At 33.4% G+C, this 26,081-nt stretch overlaps 3 protein-coding genes across 3 annotated transcripts; 1 reads left to right on the forward strand and 2 right to left on the reverse strand.

The window, feature by feature from the left end:
- The first annotated feature begins 376 nt into the window (after positions 1-376).
- LOC129109111 (uncharacterized) lies at positions 377-7,590 on the forward strand. The gene is made up of 5 exons (XM_054621075.1): positions 377-4,192; positions 4,740-5,019; positions 5,316-5,470; positions 6,383-6,662; positions 7,250-7,590. The coding sequence occupies exons 1-5, from the start codon at positions 4,129-4,131 to the stop codon at positions 7,398-7,400; spliced, it is 930 nt and encodes a 309-aa protein (XP_054477050.1). The 5' UTR covers positions 377-4,128; the 3' UTR covers positions 7,401-7,590.
- A 979-nt stretch (positions 7,591-8,569) lies between these two features.
- Positions 8,570-12,821, reverse strand: LOC129110031 (uncharacterized). The gene is made up of 6 exons (XM_054622191.1): positions 12,785-12,821; positions 11,736-11,822; positions 11,311-11,590; positions 10,880-11,034; positions 10,019-10,301; positions 8,570-9,830 (listed from the first exon to the last, which is right to left on the reverse strand). The coding sequence occupies exons 1-6, from the start codon at positions 12,819-12,821 to the stop codon at positions 9,680-9,682; spliced, it is 993 nt and encodes a 330-aa protein (XP_054478166.1). The 3' UTR covers positions 8,570-9,679.
- Positions 12,822-15,167: 2,346 nt separating this feature from the next.
- Positions 15,168-18,665, reverse strand: LOC129110032 (pentraxin fusion protein-like). Its single transcript, XM_054622192.1, has 5 exons — positions 18,602-18,665; positions 17,722-18,007; positions 17,270-17,424; positions 16,021-16,300; positions 15,168-15,430 (listed from the first exon to the last, which is right to left on the reverse strand). The coding sequence occupies exons 1-5, from the start codon at positions 18,663-18,665 to the stop codon at positions 15,280-15,282; spliced, it is 936 nt and encodes a 311-aa protein (XP_054478167.1). The 3' UTR covers positions 15,168-15,279.
- Between the last annotated feature and the right edge of the window lie 7,416 nt (positions 18,666-26,081).

Raw genomic sequence — 26,081 nt, forward strand, 5'->3', positions numbered from 1 at the left:
AAAACGTGATCAATAAATGAATTATGATGCATTATTATAGATTAAACTATCTATCAGTCTATAATGAAGTAAAAAGAAAAGATAGTACCACCTCAACCAGCTGTGGCATTAAAATACTGCTTATCTGTAATAATATTCTATATAAGATAAAATAAGATAATCCTTTATTAGTCCCGGATTTACAGCAGCATAGGGTATAGTGCAAACAAGAGACATAATAAAAAAACAAGATAAAAAAACAAGTATTATAAATAAGCAGATAAGCAATAAAATATAAAAATATAATAATAAGAATATAACACTTTTAAAAGGGGCTACTCTGCCTAATACTTAAAAAGTACTTTAGTTCTTATATTTAAGTAACGTTTTTACTTACTTGTAACAAAGTATTTTTCACTGAGTGGTGTTGCTACTTTAAATAAGTAAAAGTACTTCTTCCATCGTTGCTTACTGGACGACCTTAACGGCCTCTGCAGACAATGGCTTGATTAAAATGAACCATTGCAGCAGGAGGATTGGTTTAGCGTGGGCAAATAATCTGCACTTCATAAACCGGTGAAGAATAATACGAAGCTATAACAAACAACTTCAGTTCAGAGAAGCAAAGATGTCATCCTGGTTATTTTGCAACAGCCTGATGCTTCTTACTCAAGACTTAACTGTATGATGCTTTAAAGGTGTTTGTGTGATTTTGGAGAGGTCTTTTGCAATGTGCTCCTTAACCAACATGTGAGGAAAATAGCTGTTGTCAGCCTTTTTCTATGAGCTTTTGACCCAAACAACAGTATCACTTAATGCAGAAAATGCATAATTGCAGATTTTTTTATTCTTTTTGCGCAATGTGCACGTTCCCTAAAATCAGTTTAATGTCTCTCTGTTTCAACATCTCTAATGCTTGGCCTACTTCTCTGTTTCTGCCTCTGAAAATACACAAACATGATCCAACTCTCCCCAGTTCACTTTAAACTTTACTTGCCAAAATATGATACTTAGTGTGCCTCTTCAATAATACAACCCATAGCAACTCATGATAATTAAAGGAACAGTGCGTAGCAGAAGTGTAATATAATATTATTAGGTTTGTTTTCTTTAGTGTATAACATAGACTGTATATAAGAAGTGGACATGGTCATCGTGGCATCATCAATCGGCTTGTGGACTGCTGTTTTGAAGCATCGGGTCTGATGTTTTGGCCGTCGCCATCTTGGCTTTTTTGCAACCAGTGAACAGAAGTGACCATATTTGGACAGCGGAGGACTGATGTATTGACGCTGTGTATGACTCTGGTGGATAGATAGATAGATAGATAGATAGATAGATAGATAGATAGATAGATAGATAGATAGATAGATAGATAGATAGATAGATAGATAGATAGATAGATAGATAGATAGATAGATAGATAGATAGATAGATAGATGCAGTGGACACACATTTCCTTAGGTTTCATTCAATTACAAAATTAGAGGTTACTTCACCGCTCGATCTTATGTCAAATAAAATCTGATACAAAAAGGTTCCTTTTGTGAACCACAACTCAAGTTTTTCTTAGTCCTCCAGCAAAAAGAAATCAACAGAAATGGAAGTAATTTTACTAAAGAGTAAATCCCATCATGTCCTCGTAGACAGTAAATCAAAAGGTGCACCTCATTAACAATTTCCCAGGTAGAGACTTGTCAATCACAAGGTAGCCCCGCCCTAAAGCATAATGGAGCATAATTTACTAAATGAACATCATGCTGTATTGAAGAAGACTTGAAACTAGAGATTGAGACCATAAACTCATGTTTACAATGTTTACTGAGGGAATAAATCAAGAGAGAAGTAGAGTCATTTTCTCATAGACTTCTATACAATCCATCTTCTTTTTGCAACCAGAGTAAAAAATGCAAGTTTAAGACACTTTAGCATTGGCTTCACGCTTCAGAACAGGAGGTTGCCACCTGGTGTGTAATCTCCTAAAAATAAGAATCATTGTGTTTGTGTTAGATCGGGTTATTTGCGTTTTTCGTGTAGTATTCCTACACGCTTACACTTCTCCTACAAGTTTCAGTTGGTTGCAATCTGCAACCGACCACCAGATTCTGCACACTGGCCCTTTAAGTAGTTACACAATCTGAGGGGTTTTGATAATCACTAATGATGGATGATGTGGTGCAGAGAACACTACAACGTGGATTGTTTTACCTAAGTAAAAGTACCAACAGTGTAGAAATACAAGTACAAGTACAAGTGACAAGTAAAATACTTTATAGACTGCTGGGTAGCTTTACTTAAACATCAGAATTTATTAAAATGAGTGCTGATAATTCGAATTAATGCTGTCAAATGTAGTAAAGTAAAAAGGAATTTTTATTTTGAAAAATGCACTTTTCTTGCAAAAATCAAAAGTGATACAAAGTGATACCTTAAATTTACAAAATATATTTACAAAACATGTATCTTATGTCTAAAACTGTGTTTTTTGGAGGTTATGCTAGCTTGTGATGCTACAGTAACTTCCTGTTTATATGTTTGATTGCTCTTGATTGGACTGATGTTTTCTAGAAACTGATTCACACATTCCTAAAGTGTTTACGAGCTACTTTTGTTAGATTTCAATGGTGTAATCTGATTTAGTAAATTACTATTTTTAAACTTTAAAACTAGTAGTTTGTAAGAAATTTGGAAAAACGTTACGTTGAAATGAAGGAATTGGTTTATTTATTGCTTCTGATCTTGAGGAGCGTTGAATTGTGAAAATCTAGTTTTAAGACTCCAATTCTTTCAGCTGATACTTTGCTTTTCAAAATTAAATATTTTTTGTGTTCATGGTAATGTCAGTCAGTGAGGCTCATTGATGTGTTTTTAATAGTTTTTGGACAATAGAGCTCTATTGTACAGAGGAATAAGATACATCCTCTTTTGGTTACAAAGACTTGTAATACTTATTAGGATCAATTCATCGTTGATTCTTTTGGCTTTTCATTGGACTTCTGGACAATTATTATCGACCTATTCTCCTTTGTTTTGTTTGCCTTTTCAGCAACAATATTATATTCCTGAGAATGCAAAGTTCATTCGTTATCTAATCTAACCAGGAAGTTGTGTCCCATATCATCCGTCTGGCGGTGAATTATAAACAGGAACATTTTCAAATTTTATTGTTTTATCTCTGTTATTCGGGGGAATTGACAGTAAACAGCAAGTACACGAGACACATTTTCAAAACCAAAGGTAGCCAATAAAAGTCAGACATGTTTGGATTGTTTTAATGCACATTCGACCAATGTTGTGATGCATCCTGTAATCAGATTTGGTCAAAATGTAGTTTAAAGACCTCCATTCTTTCAGTTGATACTGTGCTTTTCTGAATAAACTACAGTGTGTGTTCATGGTAATGAAGGAATATGTCAATAAGTGCAACAGTGTGGCTCATTGGTGGCCTTTTTGATGATTTTTTGGCACAGTGGAAGAAAAAAATCAAGCTTTAATTACAGAGACAATACTTAATAGTAGGATCATTGATTTTGGTCTTTATTATTGGATTTCCAGAAAATTTGAGCAACACAAGCCAAGTGCAATATACGTCCTTTATATTTGAGAGAGTCAAATGTGTCATTTCCCCGGCACATTCTTTGAAACCCTTTAACCTCTTGATGCTGGAATAGTATTTACTGTAATGTGGATTTTTAGCTTAGCTCAGGTTTATTTAGATCAAACTTTAATATTGTTCAAAGTTCCGGATCGCTGTTTAGCGGAAAACAACCTTATCTACATACAAGAACAAAGACCAGTCACGTGTCGTTTATCATCAATAAACGACGGCCTGTGCAGTGATAAGAGATGCACATAAATATCCCTGTGTGGTCAACATCAAGTCATATTCACCAACAGAACATATACAGCGGCTCCTCGTCTTCTTCTGAGTCCATTTTGCAAGTCAAGGTATGTTGAAGTTGAATTATGATGCTTTTAAAAACATAGTTTCTTCTTTGCCAGCAGTTATTCTTCTTATAACAGTTGATTCATTTGTGTGCACTTTGGATATTGAACTTCTGGAACACATATTGTTATAAATTTCAAGTTGAAGGTTAATCCTTCAGTGTATATCTATCATTGACTCTCTTGTTTGTCTCAACCAGAACAATGAAACACAGTTCAGTTCTGCCTCTGCTTCTCCTCCTGGGGACGTGCTCGGCCTACACCTATCGTAAGTATGATCCGGCTACATTTGTTATAAAATATTAAAGTCTCCCTTCACTTAAAAAATGTGTTTTAGTTATTGTTACTTCACTTGGCTCTTTGAGCTTCACTGTGCAGAATGATGTACGTTATGAGTTTCAGAGTATGAATGACACGACAATTAGTGAGTCGAAATGATCCTTATTGACTTTCTATTGACATGAAGAAAACTGAAAGTTTGTGTCGCTGTACAAGAAACCAGTAGATTGCTTTTCGTGAATATTTTACGACCTGCCAAGATACTGTGTTGTTTCATCAGGTGGATTCAAACATGACTCAAAATTAATGATTTTTTACAGGGCTTGTACAAAGGTAATAAAGTAGTACATGAATATGAGATATATGATATCCTCGGAGCTCGCGCCAAAGCGCAAGTGCAAAGCGCAAGCTTAAACAAAGCTTCACTGTTGTGTTCACAACTTCTGCTCTCTACTGCCCCAAGTGGCCAATAAAAAAAAGGTTTGAAGGTCTTTCCATCAAGTATTAAATATGTATTTAAACTATCTCACTCACAGAGAATGTGGCCTTGCGTGGAAAAGCAACTCAGTCAAACCATCATGCAGACGGATTTGCCCAAAACGCTATCGACGGAAATCGTGAATCTAACTACGGGGCGGGATCGTGCACCCACACTGTTGAACAGACCAACCCCTGGTGGAGAGTGGACCTGCTGGAGTCCTACATCGTCACCTCCGTCATCATCACCAACAGAGGGGACTGCTGCGCCGAAAGGCTCAACGGGGCAGAGATTCACATCGGCAACTCTCTACAGGACGAGGGTGCCGCAAACCCAGTGTGAGTGAACGTCTTGATTTCTTAATTACGAGGTTTCATTTCAATACGAGGAAGTTGTTTAGCAGACATAAGCCACCCAAATCCTGATGCAGTTCATCTTATGATCTATTATCTAGTCGATCACTAAAGGATGCTAACACTCATTGAATATGTGGCATGTGATGTGTGAATCACTGCCTCTACTCTTATTTCAGCATGTTAAGTGTTGGTATTAATTCTTACTTTGTATTGCAATATAACTTTGAAGTCCTGCATGTATTAAACAAATGAATGCACTGCTTCCTCTCTCTTTTTAGGGTTGGTGTGATTACTCATATCCCAGCAGGCAGGTCTTTAAAGATCACTTTTACCAAACTTGTGGAGGGACGTTATGTGACCGTGGTGCTACCTGGTTCAAAAAGAATCCTCACACTCTGTGAAGTGGAAGTCTACGGGTACCGTGCTCCGACTGGTGAGAACTGAACGAGAGGCTGAAGCCACACAAGATGTGATTTTTCTAAGTGAGCCCACCGTCTCATTTGCTATACAGCCGAGGTCACACCAGAGTTTGAACTGCATTCTTAAGATTACAGGCAGAATGCATGCACTTCCTGTTATTTAAAGATCTCTCCTTTGTAAAGTTGTATTTATTGGAGCCAGATGTTTCTTGACTTTAACATAGTGAGACTCACTTTGAAAAAGAATGAACATCCGAATCCAAAGAAGACACAGTTTCTCAAAAGTTACTGGGATGCTGGATAGTTTGTACATTGTGATACATACGGCACCATTTACACATTTACTATTGCTAGATGCCTTCAAGTTTTTCACCACTGATCCAGAAAAAAAACAACATTCTCACTTGCAAATAGTTGTTAATGTCAATTAAATCAGAAGAGACAAGTAAGATGATGGAAAGATAATTATTTAATATTAACAAGTGATGTGTAACGATCTTGACAGAGTCTTCGGGGCTTAGACTCTAAAGGGAGATTTGTAATCGAGGGGTGTCTGCCCAACCCATGGGGTCCAGACACTTGAAATGATGAATCTGATGAATCTGATGAATCTGCAAAGACTGGGTGGTGTTAGGGAGGTGGAGGGGCATGTGTCACAGCAACATGAACGTACAAAAGGCAGAGAGACAATCGTATTCAAAAAAAGAGACAGTGACAGTTGAAAGGCTTACAATGCAGGTGTGTCTCTGAGCTGGAAAGAAGAGAACAGCTGATCAGAACAGCTGATATCGTGATTAAAAGCCTGGAACCATGACAACAAAGGAAAACTACGAGTGAGCTTGCAGATGTATGAGATATAAAGTACAGCCATAAGCAGGCAAAAGTATAGTCTTCCTGACTGAACTTACGCTTTGTTTTGTTTGCAGGAGAGAACCTGGCTATCCAAGGAAAAGCCACTCAGTCGTCGCTGCATTCTACAGGCATCGCCTATAATGCCATAGATGGGAATCGCGCCACCGTCTGGGACCAGGCTTCTTGTTCTCACACAGTCGGAGAGTTAAACCCCTGGTGGCGACTGGACCTGGGCAAGACCCATAAAGTGTTTTCTGTCAACATAACCAACTACATGGATCCTAATTTACAACTAATCGGAGCTGAGATCCGTATTGGAGATTCTCTTGTAAACAGTGGCAACAGCAATCCCAGGTAGTTTAATGTCCATCAACAAAAATACCATCAAAAGTTTGAGATTAATGTATATGTGTAATTAGGTTTGTTTGAAACAACACATTCATGCACAATGCACCTTCACAGCACTAATGCTGTACATCCATGCATTGCTTTCATTGATGATACCCATTCCATTGTTTGTTTTGTGTTAACTTTAGCTAAATTATGTTTAAGTAAATCTCTTGAATGGACTGTTGACGTTGTGGCTGACTAGTCCAGGGAATGTGACGAGGAGAGAGTCCATGCTAGGTCATCCTTATAGCAAACATCATTCATTAAACAAAGGTTACCTCATATGAACAATGAGGCATTGAAATCAGTGATGTCCACATTGCAAGCAGTGCATGAATGTGTGGCATGTGTGCTGTGGAGGTGTTGAAGCTGCAAAACCAAAAGCAGGGTGGATGTCAGCTGTATGGTTGGAGACAGAGTGTTCACACGGACCAGTTTTTATATCCCGAATTAGATAAAGCAACTTAAATGTATCTTTCATAAGTAGTACTTTTTAAAACAAAAAAAATGAAACTGAGACATAACAAAGGACGATTTTCTTCTTCCACTAGGTGTGCTGTGATCTCAAGAATCGCCCCAGGTTTCACCGAAAACTTCCAGTGTAACAGGATGGACGGTCGCTACGTCAACATCGTCATTCCTGGAAGAAGTGAGGCGCTGATCCTGTGTGAGGTGGAGGTGTACGGCTCCAGACTGGATTAGGTTCACGATAAATCAACACATCAAATTCAACTTTATCATATTCAAGAAGGGGAGGATTCACTTCAGGACTGTTGTATTAGAATGCATTATTTTTAGCAAGGTATACCAAAAAAACTGGAAACTGTTTGTATCTTTAAATGAACCAGACAAAAACACAAGATAATAAGTCAAACTAAGACTCCCAAAGTGCATTCCGCAAGAAACATCCTATTATCAAACTTAATATTCTGTTCCACCAAACGAGCGAGAATGAAGGTTTCATAGAAAATAAAGCTTAAAAAATCTGTCTATTTTACAACAGACATATTGGCATTTCATTGTGAGAAAAGTCTGTCTTCTCTTTGTCAGAAACACAGGGCAGAACTGACCATCCTTACCTTTATAATAATAATAATAATACGTATATTTGTATGGCATTTAACTTACAGTAATGATAATGTTCTCTATATAGGCCTAGATATGATTTTGTATTAACTTTTGTATTTGTTTTGTACATCTGTTAAAGTGTTTTTTTCTTGTTTAAAGTGAAGATTTCAATTTTTTAATTCTAAACTTTTCTTTGTACTCTTACTGCCAGCAGATGGATTTTATGTCACTTTAATGAAATACATTAAAGCAACAAAACACAGCCGGCCTTTGTTTCTTTGTCTTTCTTTCTTTTCCTTGTCCCTGTATTCAGGAGTTGTATTTTTAATTTTCAAGAGTACTTTAGAATTACTGTTTTGATTTGGTGATGCTGCTTTGCACAGTTGGTCATCCAGCTTTGCCCTTTGTTTTAGGAAATTACTGAGCCATTAAAAAATCTAACTATACTGTTGTGAAGATTTATATATTTAATAGCAGAGTGTCACAGACTGAACTGATTTGCCTCAAGAAGAAACTGTGTTTGGTGATCCTTTTTTTTTATGAAAGCGTTGTCCACTTCAGAGAAAAGGAGCTGTTGTAAACCTTCTCTCCCTCCGAGTCTTGGAAGGACTGACAAACTCTCTGCAGCCAGGTAGAGTCTGATATCAGCTGACGTACGATTGTGCAAAATTACAATCTGTCATAGCTGAACAAGCTCACAGTACTGAAAAAACAAAGAAATCAACATAGTGTCGCCACTGGATGGCGCCCTCTTGACTCTCACACAGACACACACACAGTCCAGTAAACGTAACATCCTTTTATTCTTTCAATGTGTGAAGTAAATCAGAAGAGCAATATGCTGTAGACATATTATCAGGTTACATTAATACAGTAGTTACAGTGTTACAGTAGTTGAATGTACATGGAACAATGTAAACATGCACTTTTATTATGTGTCTTCCCCTTATTTGTTTTGAAAAATGTGTTTGATGCTGTTTACTGTCAATTCCTGAATAAATCTAGTTGTACTTCCTGGTCAGATAAACACAAAGATCAAACAGTAAAATGAATATTAATATTGCTGATAACGTGTGACTGTTACATTTTCAGAAATGTAATATTGATGCTGAAAAATAATAAAACTAAAGAATATGTGTTTAATTTCTGAACCCACTGATTATGATTGACATGGATGAATATGAATACATATTTTTCCTCTTATCTGAAGCGCTATTAATCAATCTAGATTGTTTTAGCGTGAGTTGTATGTAGAGTGTTGGAGATATCGGTCGTAGAGATGTACACATCTATTGTGTACATCTATTGCATTCTGTCCATCCTGGGAGAAGGATCCCTCCTCTGTCGTTCTCCCAGAGGTTTCTTCCTTTTTTCTCCCTGTTAAAGGGTTTTTTAGGGGAGTTCTTCCTGTGCTGATGTGAGGGAAGGACAGAGGATGTCGCATGTGTACAGATTGTAAAGTCCTCTGAGGCAAATTTGTTATACAAAATAAACTGAATAGATGTCTTCCTTCTCTCTAATATAACAGAATCAGATGGCACTCGGCTCGTGGTGCTCAAAGCCCCCAAAAATAAGTTTGACAAAACTCAAGCAAGATAATTGTTCCTGCACTAAACCATTCAAAACAAGGTGGGTGTATTATCTTGTGTAAGAAAGAAAGACATACTGGTGTCGAGTTTTTCAAATGCATTTTCTTTTTGGCGCTTTGAGCACCACAAACCGAGAGCCATCGAGTTCCACTGTATTGGAGAGAACTCGGCAACTCACACAAAAATAAATCTATATTGATCAAAAACACTACAGGTGAGAGGAGGGGTGAACTGTCCCTTTAAGCCATGATTGCACCAAGAGCCTAATATGAACGTCACCAGTGTAAAATGTGGTTGTTATACGTTATATGAGCCTCCTCAGACCTAATCCAGTCTGGAGCCGTACACCTCCACCTCACACAGGGTCAGGTACTCGTTTCTTCCAGGAATGACGATGTTGATGTAGCGACCGTCCATCCCGTTACACTGGAAGTTTTTGGTGAAACCTCCAGGGATGCTTGAGATCAAAGCACACCTAGAAGAGGAACAAATTATAATTATTAACTCACATAATGATCATTTCAATGCTCCAATTAATTAATTTGATAAATATAAGTCACTGCTTATTAAGTTTTGCAAAACAAATGTTCAAATGTACAAACCCAATGACAAATACCCATTAAACTTTTAGTTATATTTTAGTTTAAGGACTGTTAACTATACCTGGGGTTGTTGTTGCCATTGTTTTCAAGCGAATCTCCAATTAGGATCTCAGCTCCATTGAGTCGTTGTGGCACAGAGTCTATAGTGTTGGTTATGTTGACAGAAAACACTTTATGGGTTCTGCCCAGGTCCAGTCGCCACCAGGGGTTAAGGTCGGCCTTTGTGTGGGTACAAGAAGCCTGGTCCCAGTAGTACGCACGGTTCCCATCTATGGCGTTATTTGCAACGCCTGTAGAATGCAGCGACGACTGTGTGGCTTTTCCTCCGAGTGCCAAGTTCTCTCCTGCATGAAACATTTGCAAACATCAGAACTGATAGATGGTTTTACTTGATGCTTTCTGCAGAACAAAGTTGCCCCAATCTGTGTATGACTTGAAACTGTTCACGACTATTTACACATTTTTCCAGTGGTAAGTAGAAACTGCGGTAGAAAATGGAGAGGTCATGGAAAGTTGTGAAGATGCCTGTTGTTTATTTGGATCGGCAAAGTGTCAAATTCGGTTTTATGTATGACGAATTTGCAAATCTTAACTTTTCAGAAAATGTTTCTCTTTACAATTTCCCAATTAAGATCACCTATGAATCATTTTTAAGATGATTATTCATTTTAAAATCAAAATTTCTGGCTGGTGAATTTCGCTATATTACATGTTTGGGTTCAGAATATATAGGGTTAAAATTATATATACAACTTTGAAAAAAGGAGATATTTTAGTATCAGGAAGTGCATTCATATTTCCTGTCATCTTAATAGTGCAGTTTAAAACTCTGGTGTGACCTCGGCTGTATAGTAAATGAGACGGTGGGCTCACTTAGAAAAATCACATCTTGTGTGGCTTCAGCCTCTCGTTCAGTTCTCACCAGTCGGAGCACGGTACCCGTAGACTTCCACTTCACAGAGTGTGAGGACTCTATTTGAACCAGGTAGCACCACGGTCACATAACGTCCCTCCACAAGTTTGGTAAAAGTGATCTTTAAAGACCTGCCTGCTGGGATATGAGTAATCACACCAACCCTAAAAGAGAGAGAGGAAGCAGTGCATTCATTTGTTTAATACATGCAGGACTTCAAAGTTATATTGCAATATAAAGTAAGAATTAATACCAACATAGAGGCAGTGATTCACACATCACATGCCACTTGTTCAATGAGTGTTAGCATCCTTTAGTGATCGACTAGATAATAGATCATAAGATGAACTGCATCAGGATTTGGGTGGCTTATGTCTGCTAAACAATTTCCTCGTATTGAAATAAAACCTTGTAATTAAGAAATCAAGACGTTCACTCACACTGGGTTTGCGGCACCCTCGTCCTGTAGAGAGTTGCCGATGTGAATCTCTGCCCCGTTGAGCCTTTCTGCATAATTGTCTCCTCTGTTGGTGATGATGACGGAGGTGACGATGTAGGACTCCAGCAGGTCCACTCTCCACCAGGGGTTGGTCTGTTCAACAGTGTGGGTGCACGATCCCGCCCCGTAGTTAGATTCACGATTTCCGTCGATAGCGTTTTGGGCAAATCCGTCTGCATGACGGTTTGACTGAGTTGCTTTTCCACGCAAGGCCACATTCTCTGTGAGTGAGATAGTTGAAATACATATTTAATATTTGATGGAAAGACCTTCAAACCTTTTCTTTTATTGGCCACTTGGGGCAGTAGAGAGCAGAAGTTGTGAACACAACAGTGAAGCTTTGTTTATGCGAGAAATCGGAGTTACGGTTTTCATCAATAGCATTGTAGGCAGCTGAGAACATGTACTCGGCGCGGTCTGACTGGGTCGCCTTTCCACGTAAGGCCACGTTCTCTGGGAATGAGACGGTTGAAAATCACATAAAGGAAGATTTTTTGTGAATTGCTAAGCATAAATATGTGTATGATAACTTGATGGTTCTGAGAGTGCAACACACTACAACTAAAGAAAAAGCATGCAAATACACAAAGTGCAGACAACAAAACACAGAGAGAAATGTTGTGAGTTGCTCAATATTTTAGTTGGCATGGAGTTAAATACTCAATGACTTAGTGTTTTAACATTAAATACACTGTTATGTAGTCAATTTTAGTGCATTTCTGTATTTTATTGTGTTTGCATGTGTTGCCAAATGTATTAATCTGTTTGTCGGTGGTTAATTAATATTTTTCCATAAGTTGTTTTGTTTGTGTCGCTTTGCATGTGTTTTCTTAAGTCGCAATCTCATGGGCCCAATGGCAACTTGTTGCTCAAAGCAAAAAAAATCGATAACGTTGTAAGCAGCTCCAAATGGGTGCACATGACACTCCGACTGGGTGGCTTTTCCACACAAGGCCACGTTTTCTGTGAGTGAGACTGATGAAATACTCATAGAAATGTTTGATTGAAAGATGTTGGTAAAAAAATACTAACCACTTCTTTTTTTAAAGAAACACCTTGAGAAAATCTGTGTCCGAAAGTGCCTGGCCTTTTTCAGTTTCCATTGACCATTTCTCAGATGGTTCTGTGTAACAAACCATCTGTGGGGTCAGGTTTTAAAACCCAGGTGGCAGCACAAATCTGTGTCTGACATCTGTCAGTGGATGTCTGCACACCACCTGAAGCTCAACCCTTAACAAGACTGAGCTGCTCTTCCTCCAAGGGAAAGCATTTCCCATCTGTGACCCCGATCACCATTAAAAACCTCTTTGTGTCCCCGAATCGGACCGCAAGGAACCTGGATTTTACTGCCAAAATTGCTGCAACAACCCACCCCTGCAGATTAATTCCCAACGACTTATACGTCCTCTACTCACCTTGGAGGCGGAGCAGTCTGTTCCAGGCTATTTTCATCTAATTACTAGATCACTGCAACTCGTTCCTGTCTGGTCTTCAACCTAACCCTAATTCTCCCACACTCTCCTGCTCCTCCACACCCTGCACTGGTTCCCATTGGCTGCTCAGATCTGATTCAAGACACACGTACTTGCCTATTGTTTGTGGAATGGCTCAGGCCCATACTACATCAAGAACATGGTCAAACCCTATTTCCCAGCCCGTCCACTACGCTCTGCTCCTGCCAATCAGCTTGCTACTCCATCATTACAAAGACGGCCCAGCTATGATTCAGCATAATCAACACTGTTTACTGTCTTGGCTCCAGAACGGTGGAATGAGCTCCCCTTTTACACCAGGAGAGCAGAAACTCTACACATTTTCAGGCTGAAATCTTGTCTTTTCAAACGTCACTCTCTTACAACTCTTTCTGCATCTCTTATTGTTTCTAAATGAAGTACTTGAAGCCGTTCCAGCCAGGTCATGAGAGACTTTAATGTTTTATAACAAATATAGACCAATCATACTCACGATAGGTGTTAGCCGAGCACGTCCCCAGAAGGAGCAGCAAAGACAGAACTGAACTGTGTTTCATTGTTCTGGTTAAGACGGACAAGTGAGTAATTAATGAATATTGTCATCATTAATACTGAATGAAATCCATCTAAGACCTACAACAATCGTTGTTCCAGAAGTTAGTTATCAAAAGTGCATTTAAAAGAAACAACTGTTAAAGATGAATAACTGGTGGTGTATAAGAAACTGCATATGTAGCCTTAACTGTGCAAACTAAGCAGACACAAATTAAATGATCCTCCAGACTATTTAAAAGCTTTACTCAACTTCAAACACATACCTTGACTTGCAAAATAAACTCAGAAGAAGACGAGGAGCCGCTGTAGATGTTTTGTTGGTGAGTATGACTTGATGTGGACCACACAGGGATATTTATGTGCATCTCTTATCACTGCACATGCTGTTATTCATTGATGATTTACCAATGATGACTTTGACCTAATATATAGATTAGTCAAAGGTGCTATTTTTTTTAATTAGTAGATTCAAGATCAAATACGTTATAGTCACATTAACAGCTATTCTCTTTAAACATTATCAAAATACAGACATAAGTGCACAAAACAAGTGAAAACAAACAAAAGAAATTGCACAATATACTTTTCAATAACAAAGTTTTATTAAATCAGCTATTGTACAATTTTGTCCAACTGCTTTTTTCTCTTTTGCTGTGGTGCCCAGGCTGAATTCAACCAGAATAGAAAAGGTAGGCATGGGTTCCACCAAAGCCTGATCTGAAGCATCCCTTCTCTGAATAACGTACATTTCTTTGTTTGCCTGATGAAAAAAGACTCTAATGATCCTTTTCTGATGATGGAGATGGCGTTGTCCATTTCAGAGAAGAGGAGATGGTGTAAACCTGCTCCACCTCCTGGCCTTAGATGGACAGATGCACAAAGCTCTTATTATGTGTGTTGCTCCATAGACTACCTTTTGTTTTTAAAAATATGCTGTGTGTTGCTGCTAATTACCATCAATTTCGAAATAAATATGGTTGTGTTTCCTGGTCAGATAAACTCACAGAGATAAAACAGTGAAATAAGAGGTATTAATATTGTTGATGTGCTGCCAGGTGGATCATATAAGTTACAACTTCCAGGTCTGATTAGACAACGTGTGTACTTTGCTTTCTTAGAAATATTATTGATGCTGATAAGGCAAACAGACAATCTCCTCTTCAGTTCTCACCAGTCGGAGCACGGTACCCGTAGACTTCCACTTCACAGAGTGTGAGGACTCTATTTGAACCAGGTAGAACCACGGTCACATAACGTCCCTCCACAAGTTTGGTAAAAGTGATCTTTAAAGACCTGCCTGCTGGGATATGAGTAATCACACCAACCCTAAAAGAGAGAGAGGAAGCAGTGCATTCATTTGTTTAATACATGCAGGACTTCAAAGTTATATTGCAATATAAAGTAAGAATTAATACCAACACTTAACATGCTGAAAAAAGAGTAGAGGCAGTGATTCACACATCACAAGGCAAACAGACAATGAAGTGTGAAACCACAAAAGGACAAAGGAGGAGATAATAGGTCAATACTAATAAAACAAAAAAGTTTTGTTTTTTTAAAACAAAAAAGTTTTGTTTTATTGTGTCTAAGTAATACCTTTTCTTTTCCCACATAAAATACCAAAATGTCTGCTTTGAAATAGGTCCATTTTTAAAGCTCTGTTTTCTATGAAACCTTGATTCCAGCTCAGTTGGTAGTTTTGGGAGTTGTAGCTCGGTTCTCGTCTTGTGTTTTTGTCCGGTTTCTTAAAAGATCCAAACAGTTGCCAGTTTTTTTGGTATACCTTGCTAAAAATAATGCATTCTAATCCAACAGTCCTGAAGTGAATCCTCCCCTTCTTGAATATGATAAAGTTGAATTTGAGGTGTTGATTTATCGTGAACCTAATCCAGTCTGGAGCCGTACACCTCCACCTCACACAGGATCAGCGCCTCACTTCTTCCAGGAATGACGATGTTGACGTAGCGACCGTCCATCCTGTTACACTGGAAGCTTTCGGTGAAACCTGGGGCGATTTTTGAGATCACAGCACACCTAGTGGAAGAAGAAAATCGTCCTTTGTTATGTCTCAGTTTCCTTTTTTTTGTTTTAAAAAGTACTACTTATAAAAGATAAATTTAAGTTGCTTTATCTAATTCGACTGGGTCTCCCAGGATATAAAAACTGGTCCTCTGTCTCCAACCATACAGCTGACATCCACCCTGCTTTTGGTTTTGCAGCTTCAACACCTCCACAGCACACATGCCACACATTCATGCACTGCTTGCAATGTGGACATCACTGATTTCAATGCCTCATTGTTCATATGAGGTAACCTTTGTTTAATGAATGATGTTTGCTATAAGGATGACCTAGCATGGACTCTCTCCTCGTCACATTCCCTGGACTAGTCAGCCACAACGTCAACAGTCCATTCAAGAGATTTACTTAAACATAATTTAGCTAAAGTTAACACAAAACAAGCAATGGAATGGGTATCATCAATGAAAGCAATGCATGGATGTACAGCATTAGTGCTGTGAAGGTGCATTGTGCATGAATGTGTTGTTTCAAACAAACCTAATTACACATATACATTAATCTCAAACTTTTGATGGTATTTTTGTTGATGGACATTAAACTACCTGGGATTGCTGTTGCCACTGTTTTCAAGAGAATCTCCAATTCGGATCTCAGCTCCGATTAGTTGTAAATTAGGATCCTTGTAGTTGGTTATGTTGACAGAAAACACTTTATGGGTCTTGCCCAGGTCCAGTCGCCACCAGGGGTTTAACTCTCCGACTGTGTGAGAACAAGAAGCCTGGTCCCAGACGGTGGCGCGATTCCCATCTATGGCGTTATAGGCGATGCCTGTGAGATGCTGTGACGACTGAGTGGCTTTTCCTTGGATAGCCAGGTTCTCTCCTGCAAACAAAACAAAGCGTAAGTTCAGTCAGGAAGACTATACTTTTGCCTGCTCATGGCTGTACTTTATATCTCATACATCTGCAAGCTCACTCGTAGTTTTCCTTTGTTGTCATGGTTCCAGGCTTTTAATCACGATATCAGCTGTTCTGATCAGCTGTTCTCTTCTTTCCAGCTCAGAGACACACCTGCATTGTAAGCCTTTCAACTGTCACTGTCTCTTTTTTTGAATACGATTGTCTCTCTGCCTTTTGTACGTTCATGTTGCTGTGACACATGCCCCTCCACCTCCCTAACACCACCCAGTCTTTGCAGATTCATCAGATTCATCAGATTCATCATTTCAAGTGTCTGGACCCCATGGGTTGGGCAGACACCCCTCGATTACAAATCTCCCTTTAGAGTCTAAGCCCCGAAGACTCTGTCAAGATCGTTACACATCACTTGTTAATATTAAATAATTATCTTTCCATCATCTTACTTGTCTCTCCTGATTGAACTGACATTGACAACTATTTGCACATTTTTGCCTCTACTATTTGTAAGAATAAACTTTTGTAAAAGATGGAGAGGTAGTTGAAAGTGAGAATGTTGGTTTTCTGGATCAGTGGTGAAAGACTTGAAGGCATCTAGCAATAGTAAATGTGTAAATGGTGCCGTATGTATCACAATGTACAAACTATCCAGCATCCCAGTAACTTTTGTGAAACTGTGTCTTCTTTGGATTCGGATGTTCATTCTTTTTCAAAGTGAGTCTCACTATGTTAAAGTCAAGAAACATCTGGCTCCAATAAATACAACTTTACAAAGGAGAGATCTTTAAATAACAGGAAGTGCATGCATTCTGCCTGTTATCTTAAGAATGCAGTTCCAACTCTGGTGTGACCTCGGCTGTATAGTAAATGAGACGGTGGGCTCACTTAGAAAAATCACATCTTGTGTGGCTTTAGCCTCTCGTTCAGTTCTCACCAGTCGGAGCACGGTACCCGTAGACTTCCACTTCACAGAGAGTGAGGATTCTTTTTGAACCAGGTAGCACCACGGTCACATAACGTCCCTCCACAAGTTTGGTAAAAGTGATCTTTAAAGACCTGCCTGCTGGGATATGAGTAATCACACCAACCCTAAAAGAGAGAGAGGAAGCAGTGCATTCATTTGTTTAATACATGCAGGACTTCAAAGTTATATTGCAATATAAAGTAAGAATTAATACCAACACTTAACATGCTGAAAAAAGAGGAGAGGCAGTGATTCACACATCACATGCCACATATTCAATGAGTGTTAGCTTCGTTTAGTGATCGACTAGATAATAGATCATAAGATGAACTGCATCAGGATTTGGGTGGCTTATGTCTGCTAAACAATTTCCTCGTATTGAAATAAAACCTTGCATCTAAGAATTCATGACGTTCACTCACACTGGGTTTGCGGCACCCTCGTCCTGTAGAGAGTTGCCGATGTGAATCTCTGCCCCGTTGAGCCTTTCTGCATAATTGTCTTCTCTGTTGGTGATGATGACGGAGGTGACGATGTAGGACTCCAGCAGGTCCACTCTCCACCAGGGGTTGGTCTGTTCATCAGTGTGGGTGCACGATCCCGCATGGAAATCGGAGTTACTGTTTCCATCAATAGCACTGTAGGCATCTCCAAACGTGTGCTCATAGCGGTCTGACTGGGTCGCCTTTCCACGCAAGGCCACGTTCTCTGGGAATGAGATGGTTGAAAATCACATAAAGGAAGATTTGTTGTGAATTGCTAAGCAATTGCTAACCAGGCTATTTTCATCTAATTACTAGATCACTGCAACTCGTTCCTGTCTGGTCTTCAACCTAACCCTAATTCTCCCACACTCTCCTGCTCCTCCACACCCTGCACTGGTTCCCATTGGCTGCTCAGATCTGATTCAAGACACACGTACTTGCCTATTGTTTGTGGAATGGCTCAGGCCCATACTACATCAAGAACATGGTCAAACCCTATTTCCCAGCCCGTCCACTACGCTCTGCTCCTGCCAATCAGCTTGCTACTCCATCATTACAAAGACGGCCCAGCTATGATTCAGCATAATCAACACTGTTTACTGTCTTGGCTCCAGAACGGTGGAATGAGCTCCCCTTTTACACCAGGAGAGCAGAAACTCTACACATTTTCAGGCTGAAATCTTGTCTTTTCAAACGTCACTCTCTTACAACTCTTTCTGCATCTCTTATTGTTTCTAAATGAAGTACTTGAAGCCGTTCCAGCCAGGTCATGAGAGACTTTAATGTTTTATAACAAATATAGACCAATCATACTCACGATAGGTGTTAGCCGAGCACGTCCCCAGAAGGAGCAGCAAAGACAGAACTGAACTGTGTTTCATTGTTCTGGTTGAGACGGACAAGTGAGTAATTAATGAATATTGTCATCATTAATACTGAATGAAATCCATCTAAGACCTACAACAATCGTTGTTCCAGAAGGTAGTTATCAAAAGTGCATTTAAAAGAAACAACTGTTAAAGATGAATAACTGGTGGCGTATAAGAAACTGCATATGTAGCCTTAACTGTGCAAACTAAGCAGACACAAATTAAATGATCCTCCAGACTATTTAAAAGCTTTACTCAACTTCAAACACATACCTTGACTTGCAAAATAAACTCAGAAGAAGACGAGGAGCCGCTGTAGATGTTTTGTTGGTGAGTATGACTTGATGTGGACCACACAGGGATATTTATGTGCATCTCTTATCACTGCACATGCTGTTATTCATTGATGATTTACCAATGATGACTTTGACCTAATATATAGATTAGTCAAAGGTGCTATTTTTTTTAATTAGTAGATTCAAGATCAAATACGTTATAGTCACATTAACAGCTATTCTCTTTAAACATTATCAAAATACAGACATAAGTGCACAAAACAAGTGAAAACAAACAAAAGAAATTGCACAATATACTTTTCAATAACAAAGTTTTATTAAATCAGCTATTGTACAATTTTGTCCAACTGCTTTTTTCTCTTTTGCTGTGGTGCCCAGGCTGAATTCAACCAGAATAGAAAAGGTAGGCATGGGTTCCACCAAAGCCTGATCTGAAGCATCCCTTCTCTGAATAACGTACATTTCTTTGTTTGCCTGATGAAAAAAGACTCTAATGATCCTTTTCTGATGATGGAGATGGCGTTGTCCATTTCAGAGAAGAGGAGATGGTGTAAACCTGCTCCACCTCCTGGCCTTAGATGGACAGATGCACAAAGCTCTTATTATGTGTGTTGCTCCATAGACTACCTTTTGTTTTTAAACAATATGCTGTGTGTTGCTGCTGATTACCATCAATTTCGAAATAAATATGGTTGTGTTTCCTGGTCAGATAAACTCACAGAGATAAAACAGTGAAAGGCCACATTCTCTGTGAGTGAGATAGTTGAAATACATATTTAATATTTGATGGAAAGACCTTCAAACCTTTCTTTTGGCCACTTGGGGCAGTAGAGAGCAGAAGTTGTGAACACAACAGTGAAGCTTTGTTTAAGCTCGCGTTTATGCCCGTGAAAGCTCCAAGGATATCCCATATCTCATAATCATGGACTACTTTATTACCTTTTTACAAGCCCTGTTAAGAAGGAGGTCAAGTATTACATATATTGTTAAGAAACAAAGGTTGAATATCCTTTAAACAATTTGATTTGGGCTGTATAAAAGACATACATTTATATATATATAAAAGAAGACATACATTTATATATATATATAAAAAAGAAGACATACATTTATATATATATATATAAAAAGACATAATACATTTATATACATAAAGAAGACATACATTTATATATAAAAGAAGACATACATTTATTTATATACAAAAGAAGACATATTTATAAATATATATAAAAGACATAAAGAATATAAAAGACATACATTTATATATATATATATAAAAAAGACATACATTTATATATATATAAAAGACATACATTTATATATATATATAAAAAGAAGACATACATTTATATATATATATATAAGACATACATTTATATATATATAAAAGACATACATTTATATACATATATACATAAAGAAGACATACATTTATATTTTTATATATATATAAAAGACATACATTTATTTATATATAAAAGAAGACATTTGTATATATATAAAAGACATACATTTATTTATATATACGTTTATGCCCGTGCAAGCTCCAAGGATATCCCATATCTCATAATCATGGACTACTTTATTACCTTTTTACAAGCCCTGTTAAGAAGGAGGTCAAGTATTACATATATTGTTAAGAAACAAAGGTTGAATATCCTTTAAACAATTTGATTTGGGCTGTATAAAAGACATACATTTATATATATATATAAAAGAAGACATACATTTATATATATATAAAAAAGACATACATTTATATACATAAAGAAGACATACATTTATATACATATAAAAGAAGACATACATTTATTTATATACAAAAGAAGACATACATTTATGAATATATATAAAAGACATACATTTATATATATATAAAAGAAGACATACATTTATATATATATATATAAAAATAAGACATACATTTATATACATAAAGAAGACATACATTTATATATATATAAAAGACATACATTTATATATATATAAAAGACATACATTTATTTATATATATAAAGAAGACATACATTTATATATATATAAAAAGACATACATTTATATATATATAAAAGACATACATATATATATATATATATAAAACATACATTTATATACATAAAGAAGACATACATTTATTTATATATAAAAGAAGACATACATTTATTTATATATAAAAGACATACATTTATAAATATATAAAAAGAAGACATACATTTATTTACGGTATATACAAAAGAAGACATACATTTATTTATATATAAAAGACATACATTTATATATATATATAAAAGAAGACATACATTTATATATATTATACATTTATATACATAAAGAAGACATACATTTATATATATATAAAAGAAGACATACATTTATATATATAAAAAGAAGACATACATTTATATATATATAAAAGACATACATTTATATATATATAAAAGACATACATTTATATATATATATAAAAGAAGACATACATTTATATATATAAAAAGAAGACATACATTTATATATATATATATAAAAGAATACATATATATATAAAAGAAGACATACATTTATATATATATATAAAAAAGAAGACATATATTTATATATATAAAGAAGACATACATTTATTTATATATAAAAGAAGACATACATTTATTTATATATAAAAGACATACATTTATAAATATATAAAAAGAAGACATACATTTATTTACAAAAGAAGACATATATACAAAAGAAGACATACATTTATTTATATATAAAAGACATACATTTATATATATATAAAAAAGAAGACATACATTTATATATATATATAAAAGAAAGAAGACATACATTTATTTATATATAAAAGAAGACATACATTTATTTATATATAAAAGAAAATTCATAAATATATAAAAGAAGACATTTATTATATATATAAAAGAAGACATACATTTATATATATATAAAAAAAGACATACATTTATATATATATAAAAAGACATACATACATTTATATATATATATAAAAGAAGACATACATTTATATATATATAAAGAAGACATACATTTATATATATATAAAAGAAGACATACATTTATTTATATATAAAAGAAGACATACATTTATATATATATAAAAAGACATACATTTATTATATATACATAAATATAAAAGACATACATTTATATATACATTTATATATAAAAAGAAGACATACATTTATATATATATAAAAGACATACATTTATATTATATAAAAGAAGACATACATTTATATATATATATAAAAGAAGACATACATTTATATACATAAAAAGAAGACATACATTTATTTATATATAAAAGAAGACATACATTTATTTATATATAAAAGAAGACATACATTTATTTATATATAAAAGAAGACATACATTTATTTATATATAAAAGACATACATTTATTTAATATAAAAAGACATACATTTATATATATATATAAAAGAAGACATACATTTATATACAAAAGAAGACATACATTTATTTATATATAAAAGACATACATTTATATACAAAAGAAGACATACATTTATATATAACATTTATTTATATACAAAAGAAGACATACATTTATTTATATATAAAAGACATACATTTATATATATATAAAAGACATTTTATTTATATATAAAATAAAGACATACATTTATTTATATACAAAAGAAGACATACATTTATATATATATATATATATATATATATATATATAAATATAAGACATATATATTATATACATAATACATAAAGAAGACATACATTTGTATATATATAAAAGACATACATTTATTTATATACAAAAGAAGACATACATTTATTTATATATAAAAGACATACATTTATTTATATACAAAAGAAGACATACATTTATTTATATATAAAAAAGACATACATTTATAAATATATAAAAGAAGGCATACATTTATTTATATATAAATATGTACTCTACTTCACTTGACACTTTAATAACATATTTGTTTTTAATGTTCTCTTCATTTGTTTTTGTTTGTTTGTTTATCATATCTTATTCTACATTTTCATAGTTTCTATTTCATAGTTAATATTTTGTTATTGTTTAATGTCACCCAGCCGTTAAAACCTAATAAAACTGATTCAGATTTACATTTATATATATATACAAAAGAAGAATACATTTATTTATATATAAAAGACATACATTTATTTATATATAAAAGAAGACATACATTTATTTATATATAAAAGACATACATTTATTTATATACAAAAGAAGACATACATTTATATATATATAAAAGAAGACTATTATTGTTATTGTTTAATGTCAACCAGCCGTTAAAACCCAATAAAACTAGCCGTTAAAACCCAATAAAACTAATTCAGATTTACATTTATATATATATACAAAAGAAGACATACATTTATTTATATATAAAAGACATACATTTATAAATATATAAAAAAAGACATACATTTATTATATATAAAAGACATACATTTATAAATATATATAATATATATAAAAGACATATATTTATATATATATATAAAAGAAGACATACATTTATATATATATATAAAAGAAGACATACATTTATATACATATATATAAAAGAAGACATACATTTATATATATATACAAAAGAAGACATACATTTATTTATATATAAAAGACATACATTTATAAATATATAAAAGACATATATTTATATATATATATAAAAGAAGACATACATTTATATATATATAAAAGAAGACATACATTTATTTATATATAAAAAGACATACATTTATAAATATATAAAAGAAGACATACATTTATTTATATATAAAAGAAGACATACATTTATATATATATATAAAAGAAGACTATTATTGTTATTGTTTAATGTCACCCAGCCATTAAAACCCACTAAAACTAATTCAGATTTACATTTATATATATATACAAAAGAAGACATACATTTATTTATATATAAAAGACATACATTTATAAATATATAAAAGACATACATTTATATATATATATAAAAGAAGACATACATTTATATATAAAAAGACATACATTTATATATATATAAAAGAAGACATACATTTATATATATATATATATATATAAAAGAAGACATACATTTATATATATAAAGAAGACATACATTTATTTATATATAAAAGACATACATTTAACCTAATAAAACTGATTCATACATTTATATATATATAACAAAAGAAGACATACATTTATTTATATAAAAAGACATACATTTATTTATATACAAAAGAAGACATACATTTATATATATATAAAAGAAGACTATTATTGTTATTGTTTAATGTCACCCAGCCATTAAAACCCAATAAAACTAATTCAGATTTACATTTATATATATATACAAAAGAAGACATACATTTATTTATATATAAAAGACATACATTTATAAATATATAAAAGACATACATTTATATATATATATATATATATATATACATATATATTATATATATAAAGAAGACATATTTATATATATATATAAAAGAAGACATACATTTATATATATATATAAAAGAAGACATACATTTATTTATATACAAAAGAAGACATACATTTATTTATATATAAAAGACATACATTTATAAATATATAAAAGACATACATTTATATATATATATAAAAGAAGACATACATTTATATATATATAAAAGAAGACATACATTTATTTATATATAAAATACATACATTTATAAACATATAAAAGAAGACATACATTTATTTATATACAAAAGAAGACATACATTTATATATATATATAAAAGAAGACTATTATTGTTATTGTTTAATGTCACCCAGCCATTAAAACCCAATAAAACTAATTCAGATTTACATTTATATATATATACAAAAGAAGACATACATTTATTTATATATAAAAGACATACATTTATAAATATATAAAAGACATACATTTATAAATATATAAAATATATATATATATTTATATATATATATATATATATATATAAAAGAAGACATACATTTATATATATATATAAAAGAAGACATACATTTATATATATATAAAAGAAGACATACATTTATTTATATATAAAAGACATACATTTATAAGCATATAAAAGAAGACATACATTTATTTATATACAAAAGAAGACATACATTTATATATATATATAAAAGAAGACTATTATTGTTATTGTTTAATGTCACCCAGCCATTAAAACCCACTAAAACTAATTCAGATTTACATTTATATATATATACAAAAGAAGACATACATTTATTTATATATAAAAGACATACATTTATAAATATATAAAAGACATACATTTATATATATATATAAAAGAAGACATACATTTATATACATAAAGAAGACATACATTTATATATATATAAAAAAGAAGATATACATTTATATATATATATAAAAAGAAGACATACATTTATATACATGAAGAAGACATACATTTATTTATATATAAAAGACATACATTTATTTATATACAAAAGAAGACATACATTTATATATATATAAAAGACATATTATTGTTATTGTTTAATGTCACCCAGCCATTAAAACCCAATAAAACTAATTCAGATTTACATTTATATATATATACAAAAGAAGACATACATTTATTTATATATAAAAGACATACATTTATAAATATATAAAAGACATACATTTATATATATATATATATATATATATAATAAGAAGACATACATTTATATATATATATAAAAGAAGACATACATTTATATTATATATATAAAAGAAGACATACATTTATATATATATAAAAGAAGACATACATTTATTTATATATAAAAGAAGACATACATTTATAAACATATAAAAGAAGACATACATTTATTTATATACAAAAGAAGACATACATTTATATATATAAAAAAGAAGACTATTATTGTTATTGTTTAATGTCACCCAGCCATTAAAACCTACTAAAACTAATTCAGATTTACATTTATATATATATACAAAAGAAGACATACATTTATTTATATATAAAAGACATACATTTATAAATATATAAAAGACATACATTTATATATGTATATAAAAGAAGACATACATTTATATACATAAAGAAGACATA

The sequence above is a fragment of the Anoplopoma fimbria genome, chromosome 20 (assembly GCF_027596085.1).
Source record: "Anoplopoma fimbria isolate UVic2021 breed Golden Eagle Sablefish chromosome 20, Afim_UVic_2022, whole genome shotgun sequence".
Lineage (NCBI taxonomy): Eukaryota > Metazoa > Chordata > Actinopteri > Perciformes > Anoplopomatidae > Anoplopoma > Anoplopoma fimbria.